The sequence below is a fragment of the Eleutherodactylus coqui genome, chromosome 4 (assembly GCF_035609145.1).
Source record: "Eleutherodactylus coqui strain aEleCoq1 chromosome 4, aEleCoq1.hap1, whole genome shotgun sequence".
In the NCBI taxonomy this organism is placed as follows: Eukaryota; Metazoa; Chordata; class Amphibia; order Anura; family Eleutherodactylidae; genus Eleutherodactylus; species Eleutherodactylus coqui.
The window spans coordinates 134,912,590-134,938,610 of NC_089840.1; the positions used below are offsets into that span (position 1 = coordinate 134,912,590).

Consider the following 26,021-nt stretch of genomic DNA (forward strand, 5'->3'; position numbering starts at 1 on the left):
GACCATTCCCAGCCATGATAATGCAGCTCTTCTGTCCCCCAAGTCCCTGGAGCCGGTAGTATTCCCACCCCCGTAGCGCCGGAGCTCCCTGTCTACAGCAGCAATGTATATCAAGACAAACGGAGCGCATTGACTATGATTGGGTGCGCTTGGTTTCCGCTCAGCTGCCCAGCATTTTACTGGATGAAAAAATGCTGCATGCCGCGCTATTTCTTCCGGTATTTTCTGCCAGATCAGTGACGGCACCTCCAAACGGAATTTGCAGTGCAGATGTGCAAGTGACCCAAGGTCGTATTCACACCTGCGTTAGGGTCAGTTCAGGGTTTCCGCCTCTCTGCTCTGTTTTTTAAGGAGAAGAATTGAAATGCCAAAAAGATGATCCATAACCCCCCTTGCCCCATTGAGTTCAATGGGATTTAAAAAAAATGGAAAGGCTTCCACTCCGTCATGTTTCTGTTTTATTTAGGGATAAGTAACGCTGCAGACTGCGCTATTTTCTTTTCAAAAAATGGACACTTGACGGAATGGAAGCCTTTCGTTTTTTTTTAAACACCATTGAGATTGCTAGACGGAAACCCCGAGCTGACCCTAACGCTGGTGAGAGCAACTTGTGTCCTGATTGGCTGTTTAGTGCTAGCATCGACTACCCTCAGCACTACTGCCCACTCTAACACATGAGTGCCCGGATAGCTCAGTCGGTAGAGCATCAGACTTTTAATCTGAGGGTCCAGGGTTCAAGTCCCTGTTCGGGCGGCACTCATCTTTTTTAGTTTTATTTCTGTCTAACAATACATTGAGTCTAAAGCCAATCCTTTCCGTTGGCCCAACATAATATATACAGCTATAAAAATGTCCCATAGACATGACATACGTCATAGTGTACATATAAGTATGCTGCCTCTAGCGCTTTTTACTACAGACATTGCTAGAAAAAAAAACAATATAAAGATATATATGTATGTAGTAATAGAGCTCAGGTTTCCATCAAATGCAGATGATTTGTCATGAAAAAGTGAGATAAATTATAATTAAAAAATAAAATAGAAACGAGCCGCCCGAACAGGGACTTGAACCCTGGACCCTCAGATTAAAAGTCTGATGCTCTACCGACTGAGCTATCCGGGCTCGTTGGAGTCCTCTGCACCCATTACAGCCTATTGTGTGTGACTCTCTGCAAGCGATGACCTCCGTAACACCCCATTATGACACTAGATATCTCATGTCCATACGTCACTAGGCGGAGAGAGCGTTCTTCTATAACGTGATGTCTACAGATGGACGTAGCCGCGTAAAGACTGCCGCCATGTGTACAGCTCATGAGCAGTAGTGACCTTCTCAACCGCTGCCTCCCCCTGGCGCTCTAACCACCAGCCAGACTGTACAGCACGTACTGTGCGTCTAGCCCGCGTGGGCATCTCTATGGTACGCAGTTCCGCCTCGTACTGCACACCAGCTAGAGCGGAGGACATGTAAGGCGATACCATGTTACGGGAACCGGAAACGGTGATTCCCCGGGATATGGCGTCTGGTCGTCCTTAGTCGTAGCCAGGAAGGCGGCGATTGAGAACTGGCGAGGATGTGGGCACGGGAGGCCATAGGCCGACAATAGGGTGAGAGGTTACACAGATGACATTGGCCTGCGCCGGCGGGTGACGTTCACCGACTGTCTCACCTCAGAGCGTGAGGTAACGGGCGGCCCGAGCAGTCACGTGTCCAGGGGCGGGCCAGGTCACGTGGGGTGAAGACGGCGGCCGTGGGGTATTACCTGAGGGGCCGCGGGCAGGATTAGGGGACGGGTAGAGCGCAAAATTCTTCAAACAAGCAAAAGTCTGTGCTAATCGTTACGTCTGACCGCACCGCCATCGTCTGCTATTCGTCTTCGCTCGTCCCTCAGATTCAGCCCGCATACAAACCATTGCCCGTCCGCTGACTTCTCGCTGCGTGTAAACGCTCCCCCTCAGCGTGTATACAGAGGAGAGAGAAGTCTGCCATCATTGGCGCCAACCTGCTGTCTACGGCCGCTCTCAGTTAAATGCCGCTCGGAACTGCTGCGTTTTGCCAGGACTTCAAGCGCCATTTTTGAAGGCATGTCACGGCGTTCAGCAACGCTTCTTAACGCACCCCATCACTGTGAAGGGTGCGGAGATGCAATAAAAAACATGAAAACGCTGAAAGATGCCCAGTCCAGATCCCACAAAACAAATCCCTCCGAGTGCAGCCGCCCTTACTCATACATCCTCCTCCTCAGCTATTCTCTCTTGACAGCTGTGAAGTCTGAATAAGGGGTGCTGTTTGTGGGTTGCACATTGGGAAGGTTTATTATTTCTGGTGTGCCTGTATCTCGCCTCAGCCAACCTGTATCCTTCGTCAACAGGAGGACCTCTGTAGATCTATAGTTGGAAAAGATCCCCAGGTCACATCTGCTGATGGTTTTATGCCCTTCTCAGTAAATAAATTGTAACATTTTGTCAGCAAAGTGGCTCCGGGGTCCCAGTAAGGTGGCGGGGTGCCAGTAAGGTGGCGTTCAACTCATGGTGTACCGTTTAACCCCTTAGTGTTTTTATGTCCTGCAGCTGCAGGGCATGTATGAAGGGAGATCGCGGGTGATCTCCCTCCATACATCACGGCTGCCAACATATTCTTACAGCCAATAGCTCCAATAAGTCGTGCGGCTCATCTGAGCTGTTAACTCTTTAAATGCTGCTGTCAGTTCTGACAGCGGCATTTAAATCCCCCAAACGATTTTTCTTCACTTAGAATTTTTAAAACGTTTTCCAGTACATTATATGGTACAATAAACAGCTCCATTGAAAAACACAACTCGCCCTGCAAAAAAACAACAAGCCCTCATACAGCGACGTCGATGGATAAATAAAGGAGTTATGATTGTCATTTTTTCCTCCCCCCTTTTAAAAAAAAAAATGGGGAGGGGGGGGGAAGCTTGGGATTAACTAAGTGTTGCTAAACTACACCAGGTTGTACTATTCTTATCTGCGCCATATTGAGCAACTGACTTGTGCCACGTGGCAAATCCCCTACACGTGCTGCTTGGTGGTATTAGTGGTTGTGCTGCGATAGCGGTATAGCTGAGGGCTCGTTCACACGGGCTCAGGCGTATTTCAGTCGTGTGACTACTATGTGTATTTGCATGACTGAAAATGTCTTGCGTCAGTGTATTTCGCCCACTTCTGTGTGCGCAAATAAGCAGAAGGCCCGTGTGTTTGCTGCGCAGATACAGTGAGTACTCAGGTTTCCAGCGTGTTTGCGCATCCACTTCAATGGGCTATTGCGGTGCATAATACACATCAAAACAGGACATGCTACGTATTTTTTTTTCTTTTTGTGGCATAAGTTGTATTAAGTTTTTTTTGTGGTACAATTTAACGTACGATATCGGGTACTGAAAACGTTTAAAAAATTGTAACTGGGGAAAAAATGCAATTGCAACGCTTTTGTCAGTGTTTTTTCACAGCATATACGGTGAGGCTAAAATGGCGTGTTAACCTTATTCGGCTGGTCGGTGCGATTACAAGTAGACCAGTTTTGTTTTTATATATATATATATATATATATTTTTTTTTTTACTACTAAACAAATCTGAGCTTTTAACCACCATAACTTCAAGGTTGCGTGGAAGTTCTTGTTCTCTTTACGGGACAGCCGGTAGTTTCTACTGGTATCCATTTGGGGTATATGTGACTTTTTTATTGTGTTTTATTAAAGGGAATTCGTTATGAGCTAAGCTCCTGGGTTATAAGTAGGCGACCCGCTGAGTCCGGGGATGTAAGTGTTCTCCTTGTCTCCCCGGTGTCATCGCTGGAAGCCGCTGCTCAGCGCATTTAGCGGCTCTGCTAAGAAGTCCGCCCATTATGTAATTGAAACGGATGGACTACTTGGTGCGCCGCTCAATGCACTGAGGTTTCCAGTGCTCACACGGGGGAACGATGGGTAAGGTAAGTTTAACACTTGCATCCCTGGATTCAGGTCACCGGTTTTCAACCAATAAGCTAAGTTTATGGGGATAAAAGTAGGTGACGGTCTCTTTGTAAACTTTATCTTACAGACAGGATAACCTAATAAGCACGGGGTGTTTTTGTTTTGTTTTTTATTTTTTCCACCTTGACAACATTCACCTGCAGGATAAATTGGACTTTTCCGTATGTGGCAATACCAAATATATATATATTAAAGGGATGTACTAGCTGTGCTGCTTTGTCTGGGAAGGGCATCTTCCCTTGCATTGATAGAAGTTTCTTACCATGCACTGTCCCCGGGGTCCTTGTTCGCTTAGTACTATAGATATCCACACATGTCTTGGCATGTTGTGGCAGATAAGTGTGCGGCGGTACATTCCCAGGGAACTCCCCCCACATCCGCTCTGTTTTATTTAATGAGAAGAATGCACAGGAACGAGGCGATCCACCTGGGGGTCCGTGTGGGGAGGACAATCTGCTCTCACAGGAATCTATTCGGTTTATCAGTTTCTTGGGTGTTTGTGGCTTATTACATTCTTTCTCTCTCCTCTTCTATAGGTACATCTTCACAGACAGCTTTGACACTGCCAAAATGTCAACTTCTACCTCCTCGCAGCAGCTGCTGGGACTTGACCCCTCTAATCGTGACATGCAGGACTCGGAGGGGGATGCGGTATGTGACAGCATCTCATCACAGGGCATCATAGAAAAGTTTCACTTTGTTTTCAAAGCAACAAACATGATGGCCAATTTCTGTAAATTATGATTGTGTGTGTGTGTGTGATATATATATTTTCTAGACTGATGTTCGTGCAAAGGCATGCTGATAGTAGGATTTTATTCTAGCAGTACGGAACGGTTTCACCCCAAATAAATACCATTTTGTCACCCTTTTTTGAGCTAGAATCACTGTTCTGTATTCTCATAGGAATAGTCAATTAAACTCTGTCCATTTCTTTTTACGTGACTTGTTGAGCCTTTTGAAATTTTATTTAGCGGTATAGAAATCTAAGGTTTATGCTTATCTGGAGCCTCAAGTCAGGGTTTTGACTGCTCATGTTCCATTGGACATGGTAGCATGCTCAGTTAACCCTTTCTTACACCTTGACGTGCCGTTACATTAACTTATGTCGCAGTGATGATATGGGCACAGGAGCTTTGTTCATCCCCTTGTGCTTTTGGGTGCTGGATGTATTATAGAGTCCACCCCCCTACTCTAATAGCCAGTAATACATCTAACATAGCTTTACTGGTGGTTGCAGTCATGTGATGCAGGAGCTGTAGGGATTATATTAATATAAGAAATCAACTATACTTTCAGTCTGTGCTGTCCGACTCAACAATCTAGACTCGGACTGTAGTCAGTATGCCAATTCATACATCTGCTTTTCCACTCAGCACTATTCTTGTCCGACTTGTGAACAAGACTCACCAATTCAAGTCATTGGGGACATAGAAAGGAGAGAAAAAATGGACAGCACGTGGATAGCGACCGCATGCATCTGTATTTATGGAACCATTGCTAAGGCTGCCTTCATACGGGCATCAAAATTGTAGAAGATTTGTTTGTTGCGAGATGCACCAATATGAACCCCATTCTTTTGAATAGGGCTCATACATGAGCGATGTCTTCCTGCATGGCCCCTTGATGTGAAGTGGGAAACAAAGCACAGCATGTTCTATCTTGCTGTGTGCTCTTGCATCGCAGCGCCCATTGTTTTCAATGGGACCAGTGGCAGCATTGCACCGAGGTCTCCCATTGAAAATGATGGGAGAAACTCTGTGATCTTCGAAGTGATGAGAGCCTGTTTTGCCATGAAAAATCCTCTGGGATTTCACATGGATGGCGAGCGCGATATGGGGGTGGGATTTACAGCCCCATAACGCGCTCGCCTGTGTAAAGTTGGCCTAAGACGTAGAAAAGAAAATTGACAAACCAGGATGTTGTAAGTCTTCCTTGTGAATGTGAAGAGCAGATGGTATACAAAGGTAAAAAATGGATGTGATATGGAACTTCAAATGGAAGAAAAAAATGTATTTTGCAGATGCAACATGGATGAGTTTTTTTTAAAATGAATTTCAGGCTTAATTTAAAACCAGAGCAAGCAGGCAGAAGATTCCCCGAATCTTACACGGCGGTGCAGGTTGTCAGTTAGATTTGCTGCATCTTGATAAACAGGTTGGACACTTTTTTTTTCTCCAACTTGGTTGGCTTCCTTTCATAACCTTATTAACCTTAACACAGCCATACACACAGTACTTGATACTTTTGAAAGGTGTTCTGTGAAGTGCAAAAGGTGCCTAAAGGCTGTTGGCATACAGCATGTATGCCCCTTTTTGTGTAATTTGTGCCAGAATTCTGGTGCCTTTGCACATTGCATGATGTAAGGACAGATTTCCAATCATTAAAGGGGTGGTCTCGCGAAACCAAGTGGGGTTATACACTTCCGTATGGCCATATTAATGCACTTTGTAATGTACATTGTGCATTAAATATGAGCCATACAGAAGTTATTCCACTTACCTGCTCCGTTGCTAGCGTCCTCGTCTCCATGGTTCCGTCTAAATTCGCTGGCAGCTTTCTTTTTTAGACGCGCTTGCGCAGTCCGGTCTTCTCTATTCAGCACGAGCCGCTTCAGTGTGCTCCCCGCTACAGCTCTTCTGCGCATGCGCAGACGAGCTGTCACTGCTCGGGAGCGCGCTGCAGCGGCCATTCTGCACCTTCCTCTGTTAGAGGAAGGTGCAGAAACTGGAGCTGCCCAGCGGAGAAGCCCAGCCCAGCCCCGAGAAGCGTCCCAGGTAAGTGATGGGTCGGGGGGGAACTAGCGCTGCGCCGGGCTGCGCCGGGGGGGGCTGTCGCTGCGCCGGGCTGCGCCGGGGGGGGGGCTGCCGCTGTGATGGGGGAACTAGCGCTAGGCCGGGGGGGCTGTCGCTGCGATGGGGGGGGCTGCCGCTGCGATGGGGGGGCTGCCGCTAGGCCGGGGGGGGCTGCCGCTAGGCCGGGGGGGGCTGCCGCTAGGCCGGGGGGGCTGCCGCTGCGATGGGGGGGCTGTCGCTAGGCCGGGGGGGGCTGTCGCTAGGCCGGGGGGGGCTGTCGCTAGGCCGGGGGGGGCTGTCGCTAGGCCGGGGGGGGCTGCCGCTAGGCCGGGGGAACTAGCGCTGGGCTCCGGGGCCTTCACCTGGGCTGAGGGTCTAGCGCTGGGGAGCCGGGGGCTAGCGCCGGTTACCTGCTGCCTGGCGGTGGGCGTCTGGTCGGCGGCTGCGGGGCGTCTGGTCGGCGGCTGCGATGCGTCCGGTTGCCATGGAGACACAGCTGGCGGCGTCTCGGGAGCGCGCACGTCGGGCTGCAGCGAGCGACGGGGAAAGAGCCGGCGGCCATCTTGAGAAAACTTTTATAAGTTGCTGAAACGCTGGAACGGTAAGTACGAACCAGCTAGAAATGTCATTTACAGGGGGGCTTAGTAATGTGTACTTAATGGGGGGGACTGGGCAAAAAAAAAATTTAACTGCTTCCTCGAGACATCTCCTTTAATCTAAAACTAAAAACACGTTTAGACACTTTTTTTAAAAAAATGTTCAAAATATACCAGTGTTGATGGTGGTGTCCTGAAAATAACAATAAATCAGCCAAATATCTGTCGGAAATACTGTTAATGACTAAATAAGTGTATATTATATTGATGCTTATAGTATGTGTTTGTCATATGGATATGGTAATTCAGCCATCTATATAGCCATCATAGTTGTCTAAAAGCCATATGGAAATAAATCTAAGCCTAGTAGTTGTACTACCCTGTAGATAGCAGCACTTTTCTCCTGCCAGCTCAAACATCCTGTCTGACCACCCCAATAAATGGTTTTAGAACTCCTAGAATGGCTGCCAGTAATGAATGGGTGATATAACGTGGTTATCAGATTGTTACATTGGACAACGGTAAGGCCGGTCTCCGCAGCAGATTCCGGACGTTGACCCTGCGTACCTTTTTGCTTTTCTGTATTGCAGATGACCGTGGCAGCTCGCCATCGGTCATGCGCAGTACAGATTATTATTTTTTTTTAAATCTTGGCTTTGCCCACGCCGTCACTAGGCGATGACGTGGGTACCCGCAACCTATTTGCAATGTCAATTGCGGGTGGGCCATGGGTCGGACGGCTCCATTGACTTCAATGGAATCTAAAAATAGAATATGCTGTGATTTTAAATCCGCTCACGTTAATCACAATCGCTATCCGCTTATCTGAGCAGATATTCGAACATACTATTTTTTTTAATGTGTGCGGATTCCGCAATTCAAATCTGGTCATGTGAGAGCAACCTAAGGACACTAATACATGAGTGCTAGTGCTATTTAGGGCCAATTGCCGGGCTGGACATGCAAGTCCAAGTGCAGCCCAGCAAGTGGCACTCCTGTAATGGCATCCTAAGGCCGCCTGCAGACGAGTGGGTCGGATCCGGCGGCGAGAATTCTCGCCGCGGGACCCGACCTGAGTGCCTGCAGAGATGAGCGCGTACTCACCCGTGCTTGGCGGCCCCGGCTCTTTCATGTGTCGGCTGCCGGGCAGCCGGCGCATGCGCAGACCGGAGCCGGCGACCGGGTGAGTGACGTATCTGTGCGAGGCTCTAAGAGCCCCGCACAAAAATAGGACATGCCGCGGTTTGTTTGTCGCGCGACATTTCGCGCGGCCGTCAGCATAGGAGTGCGTATTGTAATGCACTCCTATGCAGGCTTTGAGCGGCGGAAATCCCGCCGCGGGATTTCCGCCCGTCTGCAGGCGGCCTAACAGTCCGCTCCAACAAGCTGTTCTGAAAAATGTGCTGTGAAATAGTCCAGTGGTATGTAGGCATTTATCTGCACAACTTCACCCACTCCTCCTAGGCAGTCCTACCCAGTAATGGAAGACTTTTTGATTTCCCTCCACAACATAACCTTGAGAATAATCTTATGTTATCTCTGCACGTTCTAGGTACGACCACAACCAGATCTTCTGAAGCTTCTGCACACAGCCGGGGCCAAGGGAGATACATTTACCCTAAAACAGGTGAGCTTTTCTTTTTCTTCATCTCCACTATGTTTATTCTTCATCACTTGATGCATACAGTTGCAAGAAAAAGTAAGGGAAGCGTTTGTAGTTATTTGGATCTCTGCATTGATAATTAAATGTGGTCTGATTGGACTTGTCGATGCGATTAGGATGACAATCCAGCTAAACTAGTAACACTCAAACAGTTGTACCGTTCGTGTGTATTATTGAGCACGTTGCGTAACCAAGTGTTTTGGTTAGGTGACTGTTTTTCATATTTTTACCTGTTCACTAGACAGGTGAAAACTGATAGGGGTCGGACCCCCACCCATCACTGGAACGTTGGTCCTGAAGTTCCTTAAATGAATAGAGCAGTGGCAATGCATGCACACTGCTACTCCATTCATGTTTTTTATGGCAGATTAGGCTAATGCGTAATGAAGAAATCAATCAGAGCGCATTATGCGGCCAATATGGGGTTCCTGTGGGCAGTTCTGTCTGTGAGCCCAATGGGCCTTAAATCGCAGAGGCTTGAATTGTGTAAATCTTGTGTATAGTGGTTAAGATGCTGCTGTCCTAAGTGTCGTTGTCCTCCAAAATGGTATGGATAGCGAGGGGAAGATTCATTCAAAGAATTAGGGCAAAATCCATGGGCTGTGGCTCAACCATGCTTGATTAAAATCAAGAGTCCATGATTTTAAACATTTAATCCCCTCTATTTCAGCAGACATGGCAGAAAAACACCAACGTATAATGGAAAATATAAGATGGATGGCAAAAATAGTGGCGCTGTTAGTCGTGAAAATATGTGATGTTAAATCACAAAGGCCTCTTCATCAGGCTGTAACAAATGAAGCACTGAGAGATAAAAAATATATCATTAAAAAGTTGCGTCAAGACGTTGTAGATGGGGATGAAGCATCACTGATACAAGCCAGAACTATAAACGTTAGGTTTATATATGGATGGCAGGCTAAACGATGCTGATTTAGGTTCTGGACTCGCTGATGCTGGTGTGAAGTGGCAGTGTAATGGGTCACAAAACCAGATGTTACATTTAGTTCTTAGGTTACACATCATACTGCGATCGGGCAGGCAGTCTATGAAGCCACCCCACGAAATGGCTTGATAGGCATGTTGTCATGACAGCCACACGGCTCTCTGCGATCTCATTGTGGGGGGCCATTCAGGGGATTTAAACGCCGCTGTCAGAATTGACAGCATTGAAAGGGTTAACTGATCCAATGAGCCATGTAGCTTATCGCAGTTTTTGCTGCCGGGTGTCTGCTTTAAGAAACAGGCCGGCGGCCGTGTTGTATGGAGGGAGATCACCACACGTCCTGCAGCTGCAGGACGTAAAAACATGATGGGCCGGTCACTAAGAGGTTAAAGGGGTTGTCCCACCGTGACAAATGGCCCTATATACTTCTGTATGGCTATTACAAAGCACTTTATAATATAATGTGTGCTTTGTAAATACGCCATACAGTAGATATATACTTACCTGATCCAGCCCCCCCCTATATTTACCAGTCCGTTGCCTTGGCTCCGACCATTCCTTGGCTCTTCTCCCATCAGTCGGTCTTCTGCCAGTCGCACAGGCGCTGTAGATCTTCTGGCTGCTCAGGCCCCTGTGAACGCGCCTGATGCAGGCGCATGCGCAGTCTTCACCTGGCTTCCCCTGGCTCCGGCAGACGGAAGAGGAGTAGCTTCCCCCAGCAGACCTTCCTTCTGGGCTGGGTAAGTCAATGGGAAGGGGGTGTGGTTGGGCTGTTGGAGGGGGGCGGCCTGTCACTTGTGGCTGGGGGGGGTTGATCAGGAGTCGGGCTCGGGCTGTCACTTTGCGGGGGAAGGGGGGGGTGCGGGAGTCGGCGGGCCGGCTGTCACTTTGCAGGGGTCGGTGCGGGAGTCGGGCTGTCACAGTGTCCAGTGATGAGGAGACATGCCAGGGAGATGAAGGAATCTCCTGCTAACAGCTGTCAGAGCAGTAGCAAGAGATCGCACTGCCCTCTCATTGCTTTGAATGGAGCCAGCCGGCTGCCGGCTCCATTCAAAGCAGTGAAGCGTGAGTCTCCATGACGCCGATCCTCCAGTCATGTTATCAGGGTAATAAAATATTCTAAGTACAGCACCAATCGGGCCCACCCCACTTGCCCCGTTGCCGGCGGTAAGAAGAGACACCACACAGGGATCTGGTATCATTCCTCACACGGGGCATGGCTGCGCTGTGCCGACGTGCTTTATTACAGATTACATGAGATCTTATACCCTTTGTCCCCTCCCCAACAAGGGGTGATGGGCTTATAACCACATATGGGAAGTCCGGATTTCCGCCTTAGACAGTGAGGCGCCTCTGGCTTGTACAGAAAATCACGTATTTAATTAACTCCAATGCAAAGAATCACCCACTCAATTCTAAGAAGTCCGGATTTCCGGCCTGGGACAGTGAAAATTATGTACATGGTTGAACATCTTGATACGGCACTTCTGGGAAAACGGCCAAGTACATGCGGCCTTCATGTCTGGTTCGGTATCATCTCTGAATTTCTAGAACATCTCTCTCAGCCTTCTAAAGCCTTGGAATATCTGATGTTAAGGCGACAGATTAAGTTTTTTTTTCTTATTTGGAATTGAATAAAACTTGCATATAGGTATAAAAGTATAAAGAACATATGGCAATATATATATATATATCCTCACAAAGTGACTGGCATCGGGAGCACGCACGCTGAGTAGAGAGAGGCAGCAGTGCATGATGGGAACTACCCAGCGGCGCCATCTTTAAAAAGTTCAGGCAAGCTTTTTATAAGGGGAAGAAAAGGAATAAAAAGGTGAGGAAAATATAGTTTTTTTTTATGGGAAAGGCTGTTGTGTGTGATGCTTCTCCTCTACAGGGCATTCATGGGGGGAAAAAAAAATAGTTTTGGGGGCGGGACAACCCCTTTAACAGGAGGTCAAATCCAAAATGGATGCATATTATTGTGTTTTTTATAAATGAAACGCTGTCTGATAGCCTACTGGATAAACATGGCAAATTGCGTTAAAAGTTGCTAACCTTGCACCCACTACCCTCATCCTTTAGTTGTCTTCCTCATGTATTGCTCCGGTCTAACCTGTTGTCTACATACACCTCTCTGCATTCTCAACAACTTTGCATGGGATGCGCCCTTCCATCCCATAATATGTATTCTACAGTATTGTGCAAACAACTGATCCATGTTTTTGCCTAATAGAAAATGGCAATGGATGCATCCGAATTTTAATCACTTTCAATAGACTATAATGGGTGAACTTCTTCAGTAAGGTAGCGCATACTGGGTATTTTAAAACCACACATATAAATGGCCCTAATGACTGTCAGAAGGTCTGTGTTCCAGTCTGCAAAATATGAATTTGAAATGCGCTGCTGTGAGAGAGGATTAGGGCCGGATTCACACAGCCATGCTTGCACGCGCAATACGCAGTGAGCAAAACCTATTGATTTCAATGGGTTCGTTCACAAGCGCCTATTTTGACACTGTAATTCCGTCACACAAAAAAATATGCAGCATGCTTTATTTTCCTGTGGCTTTTGCGCTGGGAAATGGAGCATCTGCAATTAATTAGGCTATTTAGCATTTTTAATATTAAGGACCGTGACTGCGTGACTTTTGCGTGCATAAAAAGTACAATGAATGTAGTTGCACACTCAGATGCACAACACTCGATTTGCAAAAACGCGCAAAAATACGCATACACGTGTGAATCTGGCCTAAAAGTTTTGTTTTAGCTAAAGGGGTTGTCTCGCGGCAGCAGGTGGGGTTATACACTTCTGTATGGCCATATTAATGCACTTTGTAATATACATCGTGCATTAAATATGAGCCATACAGAAGTTATTCACTTACCTGCTCCGTTGCTGGCATCCTCGTCGCCATGGATCCGTCTAATTCGGATGTCTTCTGGCGTCTTCTTGCGCAGTCCGTGCTTCTGGCTGGTGAATGGGACCGCTTGTGCCGGAGAGCTGGTCAACGCTTCATCGTAGCTCCGCCCCGTCACGTGTGCCGATTCCAGCCAATCAGGAGGCTGGAATCGGCAATGGAACGCACAGAGCCCATGGTGCACCATGGGAGAAGACCCGCGGTGCACCATGGGAGAAAACCGCAGTGCATCCCTGGGAAAGGACCGGCGGCCATCTTAGGGAGAAGATTTTTTAAACTCCTTATTTCGTTGGATCGGTGAGTAGCAAGCGGTTTAAAAACTGCTTTAAATTGCTATTTTATGCCAGGGGAGTGACAGGGGGACCCCATGTAAAATTTTGATGTTTGCTGCGAGACAACCCCATTAATTATTATTGTACAGATTTAGCTGATGTTACTCCATACTAGACAATTAAATTTGGGGTGGCCTTGGTTTTGGCATCATTTTGCTGTGTTTTTGGTATGAAGTATATACAATTTCTGTATAATATGGCACAATTGCTTTTAACTTGTTTCTACTTTTCGATAATAGGGGAGGGAGCGGATTTCCCTCATTTCCGAGCTTTTGTACTTGGAAATAAAGTCGGATATGGAGGCAATCACTTCGACTGCTGCAGGGAAAATCCTTTTTAAGAGTAGTTTGTGATTAGAGATGAGCGAACGTACTCGTACGAGCTTGATGCTCGATCGAGTATTAGCGTGTTCGAGATGCTCGTTACTCGAGGCAAGCACCACGCGATGTTCGAGTTACTTTCACTTTCATCTCTGAGACATTTGCGCTCTTTTCTGGCCAATAGAAAGACATGGAAGGCATTACAACTTCCTCCTGTAATGTTCCAGCCCTATACCACCCCCCTGCAGTGAGTGGCTGGGGAGATCAGGTATTTAAATCTACCCCGCCCGCGGCTCGCCACAGATGCATTCTGACATAGATCAGGGACAGTGCTGCTGCTGCTGCTATAGGGAGAGCGTTAGGAGTTATTTTAGGATTGAAGAACCCCCAACGGTCCTTCTTAGGGCCACATCTGACCGTGTGCAGTACTGTTGAGGCTGCTTTTAGCAGTGTTGCACTTTTTTTTTTTTTTTGTATATCGGGCGTGCAGAGCATTGCGTCCTCAGTCTGCAGTCATTGTACATAGTATAGGGCCAGTACTGGTGAGGCAGGGAAAGAGATATACTGTCTATATAGGCAGTGGGCTTTTTCAAACAAATTTGGTAAAAATACTATCTTTGGGCTGCCTGTGACCGTCTTGAGTGTACTGCGTCTCTGCTGGGGGTAGTAGTCCTAATTAATACGCAGCTAAGTGTTAGAGCAGGCTTGCGCAAAATTCTTTCCTGGCTCTGCGTTGCCCGTTACATCACCGCCGTCATCCCGTCCAGAGGGAAACAGTATACATATATACGCTGCCTACAGTATCTGTCTGCTGTCTCAGCTCAGCCTTTAAAAAAATAGAAGCAAAATATTTAAGGCCTACTAGTGGCCTTTGGACACTTGACTGCTTATGCGCTGTGAATTCCACTAGCTCAGTCATACGCACCTACGTCTCACTACAGGCTTGCGCAAAATTCTTTCCTGGCTCTGCTGTGCGTTCCGTAAGCGAAGTCAGCCTCCAACCACAGGCCAATAAGCGGCACATTTAATTACAGCGTTCTGTTTATGCACTACGGGTAATACACCATGCTGAGGGGTAGGGGTAGGCCTAGAGGACGTGGACGCGGGCGGGGACGCGGAGGCCCAAGTCTGGGTGTGGGCACAGGCCGAGCTGCTGATCCAGGTGTATCGCAGCCGACTGCTGTGGGATTAGGAGAGAGGCACGTTTCTGGCGTCCCCAGATTAATCTCACAATTAATGGGTCCACAAGGTAGACCTTTATTAGAAAATGAGCAGTGTGAGCAGGTCCTGTCGTGGATGGCAGAAAGTGCATCCAGCAAACTATCGACCACCCAGAGTTCTACGCCGTCCACTGCTGCAACTCTGAATCCTCTGGCTGCTGCTCCTCCTTCCTCCCAGCCTCCTCACTCCATTACAATGACACATTCTGAGGAGCAGGCAGACTCCCAGGAACTGTTCTCGTGCCCCTGCCCAGAGTGGGCAGCAATGGTTCCTCTCCCACCGGAGGAGTTTGTCGTGACCGATGCCCAACCTTTGGAAAGTTCCCGGGGTCCGGGGGATGAGGCTGGGGACTTCCGGCAACTGTCTCAAGAGCTTTCAGTGGATGAGGAGGACGATGAGACACAGTTGTCTATCACTCAGGTAGTAGTAATTGGAGTAAGTCAGAGGGAGGAGCGCACAGAGGATTCGGAGGAAGAGCAGCAGGACGATGAGGTGACTGACCCCACCTGGTTTGCTAAGCCTACTGAGGACAGGTCTTCAGAGGGGGAGGCAAGTGCAGCAGCAGGGCAGGTTGGAAGAGGCAGTGCGGTGGCCAGGGGTAGAGGCAGGGCCAGACCAAATAATCCACCAACTGTTTCCCAAAGCGCCCCCTCGCGCCATGCCACCCTGCAGAGGCCGAGGTGCTCAAAGGTCTGGCAGTTTTTCACTGAGAGTGCAGACGGCCGACGAACAGTGGTGTGCAACCTTTGTCGCGCCAAGATCAACCGTGGAGCCACCACCACCAGCATGCGCAGGCATATGATGGCCAAGCACCCCACAAGGTGGGATGAAGGCCGTTCACTGCCTCCGGTTTGCACCACTGCCTCTCCCCCTGTGCCCCAACCTGCCACTGAGATCCAACCCCCCTCTCAGGACACAGGCACGACCGTCTCCCAGCCTGCACCCACACCCTCACCTCCGCTGTCCTCGGCCCCATCCAGCAATGTCTGTCAGCGCACCGTCCAGCCGTCGCTAGCGCAAGTGTTTGAGCGCAAGCGCAAGTACGCAGCCACGCGCCCGCACGCTCAAGCGTTAAACGTGCACATAGCCAAATTGATCAGCCTGGAGATGCTGCCGTATAGGCTTGTGGAAACGGAGGTTTTCAAAAACATGATGGCGGGGGCGGCCCCGTGCTACTCGGTTCCCAGTCGCCACTACTTTTCCCGATGTGCCGTCCCAGCCCTGCACGACCACGTCTCCCGCAACATTGTACGCGCCCTCACCAACGCGGTTACTGCCAAGGTCCACTTAACAACGGACACGTGGACAAGCACAGGTGGGCAGGGCCACTATATCTCCCTGACGGCACATTGGGTGAGTTTAGTGGAGGCTGGGACCGAGTCAGAGCCTGGGACCGCTCACGTCCTACCCACCCCCAGAATTGCGGGCCCCAGCTTGGTGCTGGTATCTGCGGCGGTGTATGCTTCCTCCACTAATCCACCCTCTCCGCAACCTCTGTCTCGCAATCAAGATGTGTCAGCAGCAGCACGTCGCCAGCAGTCGGTGTCGCGCGGCGTGGCAGCACAGCTATGGCCAAGCGTCAGCAGGCCGTGCTGAAACTACTCAGCTTAGGAGAGAAGAGGCACACGGCCCACGAACTGCTGCAGGGTCTGACAGAGCAGACCGACGGCTGCCTTTCGCCGCTGAGCCTCCAACCGGGCATGGTCGTGTGTGACAACGGCCGTAACCTGGTGGCGGCTCTGCAGCCTCACGCACGTGCCATGCCTGGCCCACGTCTTTAATTTGGTGGTTCAGCAGTTTCTGAAAAGCTACCCACGCTTGTCAGACCTGCTCGGAAAGGCGCGCCGGCTCAGCGCACATTTCCGCAAGTCCAAGACGGACGCTGCCACCCTGCGCACCCTGCAACATCGGTTTAATCTGCCAGTGCACCGACTGCTGTGCGACGTGCCCACACGGTGGAACTCTACGCTCCACATGTTGGCCAGGCTCTATGAGCAGCGTAGAGCTATAGTGGAATACCAACTCCAACATGGGCGGCGTAGTGGGAATCAGCCTCCTCAATTCTTTACAGAAGAGTGGGCCTGGTTGGCAGACATCTCCCAGGTCCTTGGAAACTTTGAGGAGTCTACCCAGATGGTGAGCGGCGATGCTGCAATCCTTAGCGTCACCATTCCTCTGCTATGCCTCTTGAGAAGTTCCCTGCAAAGCATAAAGGCAGACGCTTTGCGCTCAGAAACGGAGGCGGGGGAAGACAGTATGTTGCTGGATAGTCAGAGCACCCTCCTGTCTATATCTCAGCGCGTTGAGGAGGAGGAGGTGGGGGAGCATGAGGAGGAGGGGGAAGAGACAGCCTGGCCCACTGCTGAGGGTACCCATGCTGCTTGCCTGTCATCCTTTCAGCGTGTATGGCCTGAGGAAGAGGAGGAGGAGGATCCTGAAAGTGATCTTCCGAGTGAGGACAGCCATGTGTTGCGTACAGGTACCCTGGCACACATGGCTGACTTCATGTTAGGATGCCTTTCTCGTGACCCTCGCGTTACACGCATTCTGGCCACTACGGATTACTGGGTGTACACACTGCTCGACCCACGGTATAAGGAGAACCTTTCCACTCTCATACCCGAAGAGGAAAGGGGTTCGAGAGTGATGCTATACCACAGGGCCCTGGCGGACAAACTGATGGTAAAATTCCCATCTGACAGCGCTAGTGGCAGAAGGTACAGTTCCGAGGGCCAGGTAGCAGGGGAGGCGCGGAGATCAGGCAGCATGTACAGCACAGGGGAACACTGTCCAAGGCCTTTGACAGCTTTATGGCTCCCCAGCAAGACTGTGTCACCGCTGCCCAGTCAAGGCTGAGTCAAGGATGGTGAGGGAGTACGTAGCCGATCGCACGACCGTCCTCCGTGACGCCTCTGCCCCCTACAACTACTGGGTGTCGAAGCTGGACATGTGGCCTGAACTCGCGCTGTATGCCCTGGAGGTGCTTGCTTGTCCTGCGGCTAGCGTCTTGTCAGAGAGGGTGTTTAGTGCGGCTGGGGGAATCATCACGGATAAGCGTACCCGCCTGTCAACCGACAGTGCCGACAGGCTTACAATCATAAAGATGAACAAAGCCTGGATTTCCCCAGACTTCTCTTCTCCACCAGCGGACAGCAGCAATACCTAAGCAATACGTAGGCTGCACCCGCGGATGGAAGCATCGTTCTCTATCACCATAAAAAACAGGGACCTTTTAGCTTCATCAGTCTGTGTATTATATTCATCCTCCTCCTCCTGCTCCTCCTCCTGAAACCTCACATAATCACGCCGAACGGGCAATTTTTCTTAGGCCCACAAGGCTCAGTCATATAACTTTTGTAAACAATGTTTATACGTTTCAATTCTCAATTCAATAAAGCGTTGAAACTTGCACCTGAACCAATTTTTATTTTAACTGGGCTGCCTACAGGCCTAGTTACAAATTAAGCCACATTAACCAAAGCGATTAATGGGTTTCACCTGCCCTCTTGGTTGGGCATGGGCAATTTTTCTGAGGTACATTAGTACTCTTGGTACACCAATTTTTTGGGCCCTCGCCTACAGTGTAATCCTAGTAATTTTTAGCCCACCTGCATTAAAGCTGACGTTACCTCAGCTGTGCTGGGCACTGCAATGGGATATATTTATGTACCGCCGGTGGGTTCCAGGGAGCCACCCATGCTGTGGGTCCACAGGGACTTCACATTAGGAATTTGTACCTGCCAGTGTCTATGTATTAAAAACCCCGGTCAGACTGGGGCATGCAGTGTGGGCCGAAGCCCACCTGCATTAAACCTGATGTTACCTCAGCTGTGATGGGCACTGCAAGGGCACTGCAATGGGATATATTTATGTACCCCCGGTGGCTTCCTGGCACCCACCCATGCTGTCGGTCCACACGGAGTTGTAACTGCATGTGTCCACTTCTAAAGAACCCTAGTCTGACTGGGGCATGCAGTGTGGGCCGAAGACCACTTGCATTTAATCGGACGTTACCTCAGCTGTGATGGGCACTGCAATGGGATACATTTATGTACCGCCGGTGGGTTCCAGGGAGCCACCCATGCTGTGGGTGCACACGGAATTCCCATTGCGGAGTTGTACCTGCCTGTGACTATTTATAAAAAACCCCGGTCTGACTGGGGCATGCAAACACCATGACAGAATGAATAGTGTGTGACACATGGGTTCCCCATTGCTATGCCCACATTTGCAGCTCCTGATGGAGGTGGCACAGGATTGGATTTCTCATTGCTTCTGTACAGCATTGTGGGCTATCGCCCCACCCCTTTTAAAGAGGGTCGCTGCCTGGCCGTGCCAACCCTCTGCAGTGTGTGCCTGCGGTTCCTCCTCATGGCAGACGCACTTATAAATAGACATGAGGGTGGTGTGGCTATGAGGCCAGCGTGTGGCATGAGGGCAGCTGAAGGCTGCGCAGGGACACTTGGGTGTGCGCTGTGGACACTGGGTCGTGCGGGGGGGTTGGGCAGCATGTTACCCAGGAGAAGTGGCAGCGGAGTGTCATGCAGGCAGTGATTGTGCTTTGTTGGAGGTAGTGTGGTGCTTAGCTAAGGTATGCATTGCTAATGAGGGCTTTTCAGAAGTAAAAATTGTTGGGAGGGGGGGGGGCACTCTTGCCGCTATTGTGGCTTAATAGTGGGACCTGGGAACCTGAGATGCAGCCCAACATGTAGCCCCTCGCCTGCCCTATCCGTTGCCGTGTCGTTCCCATCACTTTCTTGAATTGCCCAGATTTTCACACATGAAAACCTTAGCGAGCATCGGCGATATACAAAAATGCTCGGGTCGCCCATTGACTTCAATGGGGTTTGTTACTCGAAACGAACCCTCGAGCATCGCGAAAATTTCGTCTCGAGTAACGAGCACCCGAGTATTTTGGTGCTCGCTCATCTGTATTTGTGATCCATTATGTGTTGTGACAGTAATTCTAGGGGGTGAATTTACTAGGGCTGCTCGGATGGCACCACCTTTACAAATAATCCTGTATAACCTGTTTATACTCCAAAAATAGTTGCATCCGCTTCATGTGGATGTAAAGAATTCTTATAATTTGATTCACTCCTAAAACCGTTGAGTCGCTCCTCCAATAACTGTACAATAAGTGAGAATCTAACAGCGCGGCGGCTCTTGTGAAGCAAGTGGAGACCTGCGAGAAGTAGATTATTGTGACTGGAAATCTTTAAGGACCTTCCAAAACTGTAATGGTTTCCTAGTCTTAACACTGACTGTAGTACTGACAACGCCATGTCCAAAATAATTAGCATGTGCTTAAGAATGATCACCTCTTAATATGTCCTCTGCCAGAGCGGCAGCTTGTGCTCCAGATGGCTCGGTACATGAAGGACTGGCACGGTCTCGCGATAACCCACACAAACCCTGCAAGCCATGCTGACTTGGACGGCTTTCACACTGGCGTTGGGGTCAGTTCAGGGTTTCCATCTCTCTGCTCCATTTCTGGAAGAAAGAAACCGAAAGATTTTTGGAAGAAAGCCCCCCCCCCCCTCCCCCATCGCCTATGTTTACACTGAATGATATGTTCAGCTTTATGCATGCAGAAACTGAATGACTGTGAGAAGCAAAAGACTTCTCATTCATCATTCAGTTGGCGCAGCATTTACACTGAATGATATTCATTTTGTATAAAAGCCCCCTTATTTAGGACCAGCAATAAACCTCTATCAGCATCTTTGACCTTAAATGCCTTGGATAAGAAGTTTGTAAGGAGGTCACTTTCTCCATACCTGCTAACCAATCGTCCAGTCTGCAGCCTGACAGAGAAGTTCTACAATGGCAGACTTACTGTGGTGACTAATCTGTGATTTATCTGCATGTCTGACTGGGGTCTTAATGCAAAGGTTTTTTATCTACGTATCACCCACAAGAGTGAAGGTCAGGAGCAGAGTAGTTCTGTCAGCAAGGCATTAAATATCCTGCGCTCCCATTACTAGTATGTCCGTCCCGTCGGCCACTCTGTGACTTATTTCAAACAAGAGCATTTTAATAACTTATTTAGCTGCAATTGGTGTCGGGGAGAAATAAAGGCAATAAAGCATTTAGCGATGTCTAAACTGCTGCTGGACTTGATTCACCTCCCTGTAGCTCCTCTCCGAGGGTACGTTCAAGAGGCAGATCTGTTGCCGAACTTTGTGACCTGAAATTGTGAATGCGGTTGGATTTCTACAAGCCTCTTACAGATGAATGAGGGGGTACCAGAAATTCCTGTAAGAAATCTGCCATATGTGAATATACCCTTATGGGCATGGTAAAACAAACTGTTCATGTTTCATGGGGTCTAATGGGTTGTACTAAGATTGTAAGTTACCCCCTATCCATACTGGTGTGGTGTAGTACTGCACTATTCATTTGATACTTGGTCACTGATGTAATATGTGGCCCCGGTGTAACACTAGATCTGCATTAGTGTGAGGGTCACACCTTGAGGGGTTCTATTCTGTTCCATTTTTATTTGGTGTCTAGATCCTTAATGCTTGATTATTCTAATACATATCTCACCAGCGAAATTATTGGCATAGACAGAGTACTACATGGTGTAGCATATATTAATTAGATTGACTATATCGAATATCTATATCCTTTAGAATATTATATTGGCACCAGTTTTGCATTAGGGGTGTATATATCAATGATCCACTCTCTGCGAGAAATGACCATTGACTGATATACTGTAGATTCAAAATGGGAGCTTCTGGGATGTGGGGTTTGTTCCATATCTGCCTGTGCGGGTGATAACACACAGTATATGTTAATATCTGGTTCTATATATGATTGGAAGTTTTACCATGACATGTGTCATTGATTCATGGTCCTTGATGAACACCTTGAATCTAGTAGGTAGGGAGGGTGTGAAGCCGTTATCTGGATATAATGGCGTCAATATTAAGTAATATTGTACAGTTATCTTTATGATGTTTTGTTTTGAAGTACCAACCCTAGAACAAAGGAAATAGGTTCCTGTGCGGGGTCGTCCTTCTCAGAGCGGTCACCTGCTATATACAGGTTATTGCTTTGGACGGATTAGGGTGCAAATAGTGTTTTTTGTTTGTTTTTTTTTAAATTAGAATTCTGTTTTATCATATGACACAGCATGCCTTTCTGTGATTTTTTTTTTTTTTTTTTTTTAACAACCCTGTCAATGTCAGTAGACCCAATAATGCAATAAAACCACTCAAAACTGTGAAAGTGTTTGTGCTGGGTGTATAAATTACTGTAGTTACTACTTTTAAGTATCCGAAAGTGCCTAAACACCCTCAACAACTATTGGATGAGCGATCTATTGTCTGACAGCTGTTTTCAGCGGCTCCCCCCAATACACATGAACATTTGGTTCGATAGGTGTCTGATAAAGTATGCAGCCATTCTATTAATGTTGGGAATTGGGACGTTTTCCAGTGATGTGGATGGAGGTACTAAGTGATTGGCTTGTAGAAAAAGAAAAATGCAAAAGCAGGGTTCATGCTCGTCATGGAAAACCTGGAATTTTATGAAAGTCATGAAATTTTCTGATTTTGTCATGGATTTTTGTTATAATAATTTCTGAGATTTTTGTGTGTTTGTCCAAAACTATTTCTTTACTCCATTACAATCCAGTATTGTGTTTAACACTACAGGCCAAAGGAATAAAGACATTGTTTTGGATAAACAGAACTAAAAACGCACAAGAATCTCAATACTCAGTCTTAAAAATACAAAAAAAATATTTCAGATTTTGAAGTGCATTGAAGTTTTGTTCTCATCCAGCCTCTCATGGGTAGGATTTTTTTTAAATTAAATCTAGTGACTGTTGTGTAATTAATTGCCTTGTCTCTCCATAGGTCATGTATTTCTTGGGCCAGTACATCATGGTCAAACAGTTGTATGACAAGCAGCAGCAACATATCGTACATTGTGGCACAGATGAACTTGGGAAGTTATTGGGCATCACAACATTTTCTGTCAAGGACCCCAGGTGATGGACATTACACGTACTCATGATATGTTCAACCTGAAAGTGGTTATAAGTCGAGGCGTTTGGAATTGGAACCATTTATATTTACAGAGGCTCTGCTCAGATTGAGTGCCCTTTTACATGGGTCAATGAATCGCTTAGATTCCTGCTCAGTGTAAACTCATGCCACGACTGATCGGCCCGTGTAAACAGGCAGCATGACTTATAAACGATGGCCTGCTTACTGTGAATGGAGGTGGGTGGGCTGGAACGATCCCCGGCTGCTCCGCCTCCATTCACTGAGCGATGTTTGTCCTTGTGTACAGACACAGGAAGGATTATCGCTGGAATGACCTCTCGGGCATCTGTAACCAACAGGTTGATCCATGGAAAAGGGCTCTTAGTCCTTTATTATAATGGCGCTTGGGGGGTTGGGGGGGGGTCTGGAATTTTAGTAATCGTTTTCTTTGCTCTCCATCTACAGTCCGTTGTATGAGATGCTGAAGAAGAATCTTCATAAAATTTCTTGCACAGGTAATTATTTCTTCTTTTGTATATCACAATCTTACATTAAGGTTAGGGCCACTGACAGTCGCTCGCTATAACGTTGTCTATACTTTGACTGCAAGCAACAGCACCTTGTGAAGAGTTAAGACATCTCACAATATAAAAGCCAATGTGTATCTGCATGAGACTTTATTATAGAGGGTTTGTTAGACCTTTTTTAAATCGGGGCATCTTTTATATTTGAGGTTTTCCAAACTCCAGTCCTCACCACCCCCAACAGGTCAGGATTTCCTCAGTATTGCACAGGTGAGGTTATTGTTAGTACCTCAGACATTGCCACGGGTGTTCTTTCCATAGGATATCCTGAAATCATGACCTGTTGGAAGACACGAGGGGTGGAGTTTGGAAAACACTGTTTTATATGGGCTTCAAGCCTCAGAGCTATCTCACATCGTGAATTTTTTGCACAAACGGTGCCGTGAATGTGCCCACATGATCCCTCTCAACCAATTAGCTGAGAGGACTAGCGCACACAATATCTCGGGCCATTAGTTGGTCTGTCATTGGGACAGGTTAGTTTTAAACGGTATATTTACACAAGCTGCTATTACAGGATTTTTACAAAAGCTTTTTACTTAATCGCAAAAGAAGTAGAAAGTGGCAAAACTGACTTGTGTATACATCATAGAAGGGTTGAGGTTGATCTACTACTTTTTTTTTCTTCGAAAAAAAGCAACAAATTCCAAGTTGCTCTTCTAATGTTGCTGCCGCAGATCCCTCACAGATTGGTGACATATGCTAGTTGATATGCATCACCTTCCTGACAGCATCGGTTTTAGTCCGTAGGGAGGTAAAACGTTTAGCTATTAATGACTGATTAAAATACATATTTATCGGTGCGTTCACACATCACTGATTTGCGGTGGATTTTGTTGCAGATTTTTGTGCAGAACTGCAGCAGACTTCACCCCTTCAATTGAATACAAATTAAAGGGGTGTTTGCTGCAGATCTGCACCAAAATAGTCAGCAAATCGGCTACGTGTGAACGCAATCTACAAAAAAAATTGTTTTGCTCTGTAGATCTTCCTTAGGAGTCTGGCCCAAACTTCCAATTAGTGGGGCTTCAGACCAGCTCAGTCGTGCTCCCATAATTCCCCTGGCCGCATACTCCATGGGAGCCGTGGGATCTCACAAGTCTGCCTAAAACACTAGTTGCAGTACTAATACAGCAGTTTTGATCATTAATACCATCGCTGATTAGCTCTGCTGTATTAGAGCTACTGTGGGCGCTATTTACAGAAGGTAGATCTACAGTAACAACCTTTTATGTATAGATTAGCAGTTATACAATAAGGGAGATTAGCTTGGGGAGGTGATAAGTCCTCTTGAAATGTGAGAGCGCAATTAAAATTCTAACAGTTCTTTCCCAGCACACGATGGCACCTTTCAATAACTAAAGGTTATTTTTAAGCTTTTTTTTTTTTTCCTCTCTATATACTTTGACCATTAATTCATCGGGTTTTTACTATCTCTGCTGTCATTCAGTACTTCTTCTAGGTTATGGACCGTTTATACGGGACGATTATAGCTCAAAATGTGTTCAAATGAACAATAATGGGAATAATCGTGCAATGTAAATGTACAGAAAACACTCCTTTTTCGTTCACAGGTTTTTGAGATGCCTTTTAAGTCAGCATAAAATAATGGCTGGATCGCGGCCTTTTACTTCTGTGTAAACATTGAAGGTAAAGCACTGATCGAGAAGACCGCTATCCAGCGGCAACTCTGTCAGTGTAAACGCTCTGCATGAGCACAGATGACCCCAGCGGTGATGCCGGCACTCATGCAGATGTTTACCAGACTGCTGGCCCGTGTAAAAGGCCCATAAGAATTCATAGTGGTCATGTGATCACACGGACGTAGGATTCTTTTTACCTGTTGAAGGAAAATAATGGAGGCTTCTCTTGAATGGCAGCAAGCAGAGGTTTTGAAAAGGAATTGATACAAAAAGTATCACACACACACATATACATACAGTAACTGTATATCCATTTAATTTTGCCTGTGACCACCTTTCACTGATTAAACCTACCAGAGAAGCTGGGTAAGCCTCTGCTCATAGTAAGACTAAGTTTAGTTCTCTCAAGTTTCTATTGTTTTTTGATGGCAAATAGTGGGTAGCCTCCTGCAAAAAAAACCGCAAACATGACAGACAAATTAGAAGTTAATGGGATCCGTTATGTCTTGTTGGTAAGGGAAGCCATGATGCTTTGTGTCAGCAGAGCCTAGCTTTGCGGATACTTTTTTTTTCTTTCTTTTTAATATTGGTTTTGAGTTATTTAGTATTTTCTCCATCCACATTCAGGTCAACTGTCGACTTTGCTGTCAGACGTGCAGCCTGACATGTCGGCTGTATATCGCTGTGTGTCTTTTTGGATTCCACAGTGCTGTGCCTAATGATCCCTGGAAAAGGGCAGAATTTTTCATTGTTTTAGACATGAATGCGGAATAAATAGAATGTAACTCAATCCATACAAGATTAAAGCAAAGTATTTAAGGGTGTAAAGGTGTTTTTCCCACTAAATGAAGTTATTCCTATTCACAGGGGAGCAGATAACTGTGTGGGGTGGGGGGGTCAGACCGTTGGGACCCCCACTAATCCTAAGAATGGTGTTTCCGAAGGTCCCCGAATGCATCGGGTCGAGCTGCAGTGCACATGCTCAAGCACCTCTCCATTCAT

At 47.4% G+C, this 26,021-nt stretch overlaps 1 protein-coding gene and 2 non-coding genes across 5 annotated transcripts in view; 2 read left to right on the forward strand and 1 right to left on the reverse strand.

The window, feature by feature from the left end:
* Positions 1-680: 680 nt before the first annotated feature.
* Positions 681-753, forward strand: TRNAK-UUU (transfer RNA lysine (anticodon UUU)). Its single transcript has one exon. It is a non-coding gene; the product is annotated as a tRNA-Lys (tRNA).
* A 299-nt stretch (positions 754-1,052) lies between these two features.
* On the reverse strand, positions 1,053-1,125 carry TRNAK-UUU (transfer RNA lysine (anticodon UUU)). Its single transcript has one exon. It is a non-coding gene; the product is annotated as a tRNA-Lys (tRNA).
* A 306-nt stretch (positions 1,126-1,431) lies between these two features.
* The window catches only part of MDM4 (MDM4 regulator of p53), a 40,676-nt gene continuing 16,086 nt past the window's right edge, over positions 1,432-26,021 (forward strand). For 2 of the 3 annotated variants that reach the window (XM_066600146.1, XM_066600148.1), the window contains exons 1-5: positions 1,432-1,610; positions 4,533-4,647; positions 8,940-9,014; positions 22,661-22,794; positions 23,258-23,307. In XM_066600146.1, coding sequence (XP_066456243.1) covers positions 4,567-4,647; positions 8,940-9,014; positions 22,661-22,794; positions 23,258-23,307 — 340 coding nt within the window. In that variant the 5' untranslated portion in view covers positions 1,432-1,610; positions 4,533-4,566. Of the gene's footprint in view, positions 1,611-4,408; positions 4,430-4,532; positions 4,648-8,939; positions 9,015-22,660; positions 22,795-23,257; positions 23,308-26,021 lie in introns of those variants that run through there. The other variant, XM_066600147.1, reaches the window with a different exon arrangement.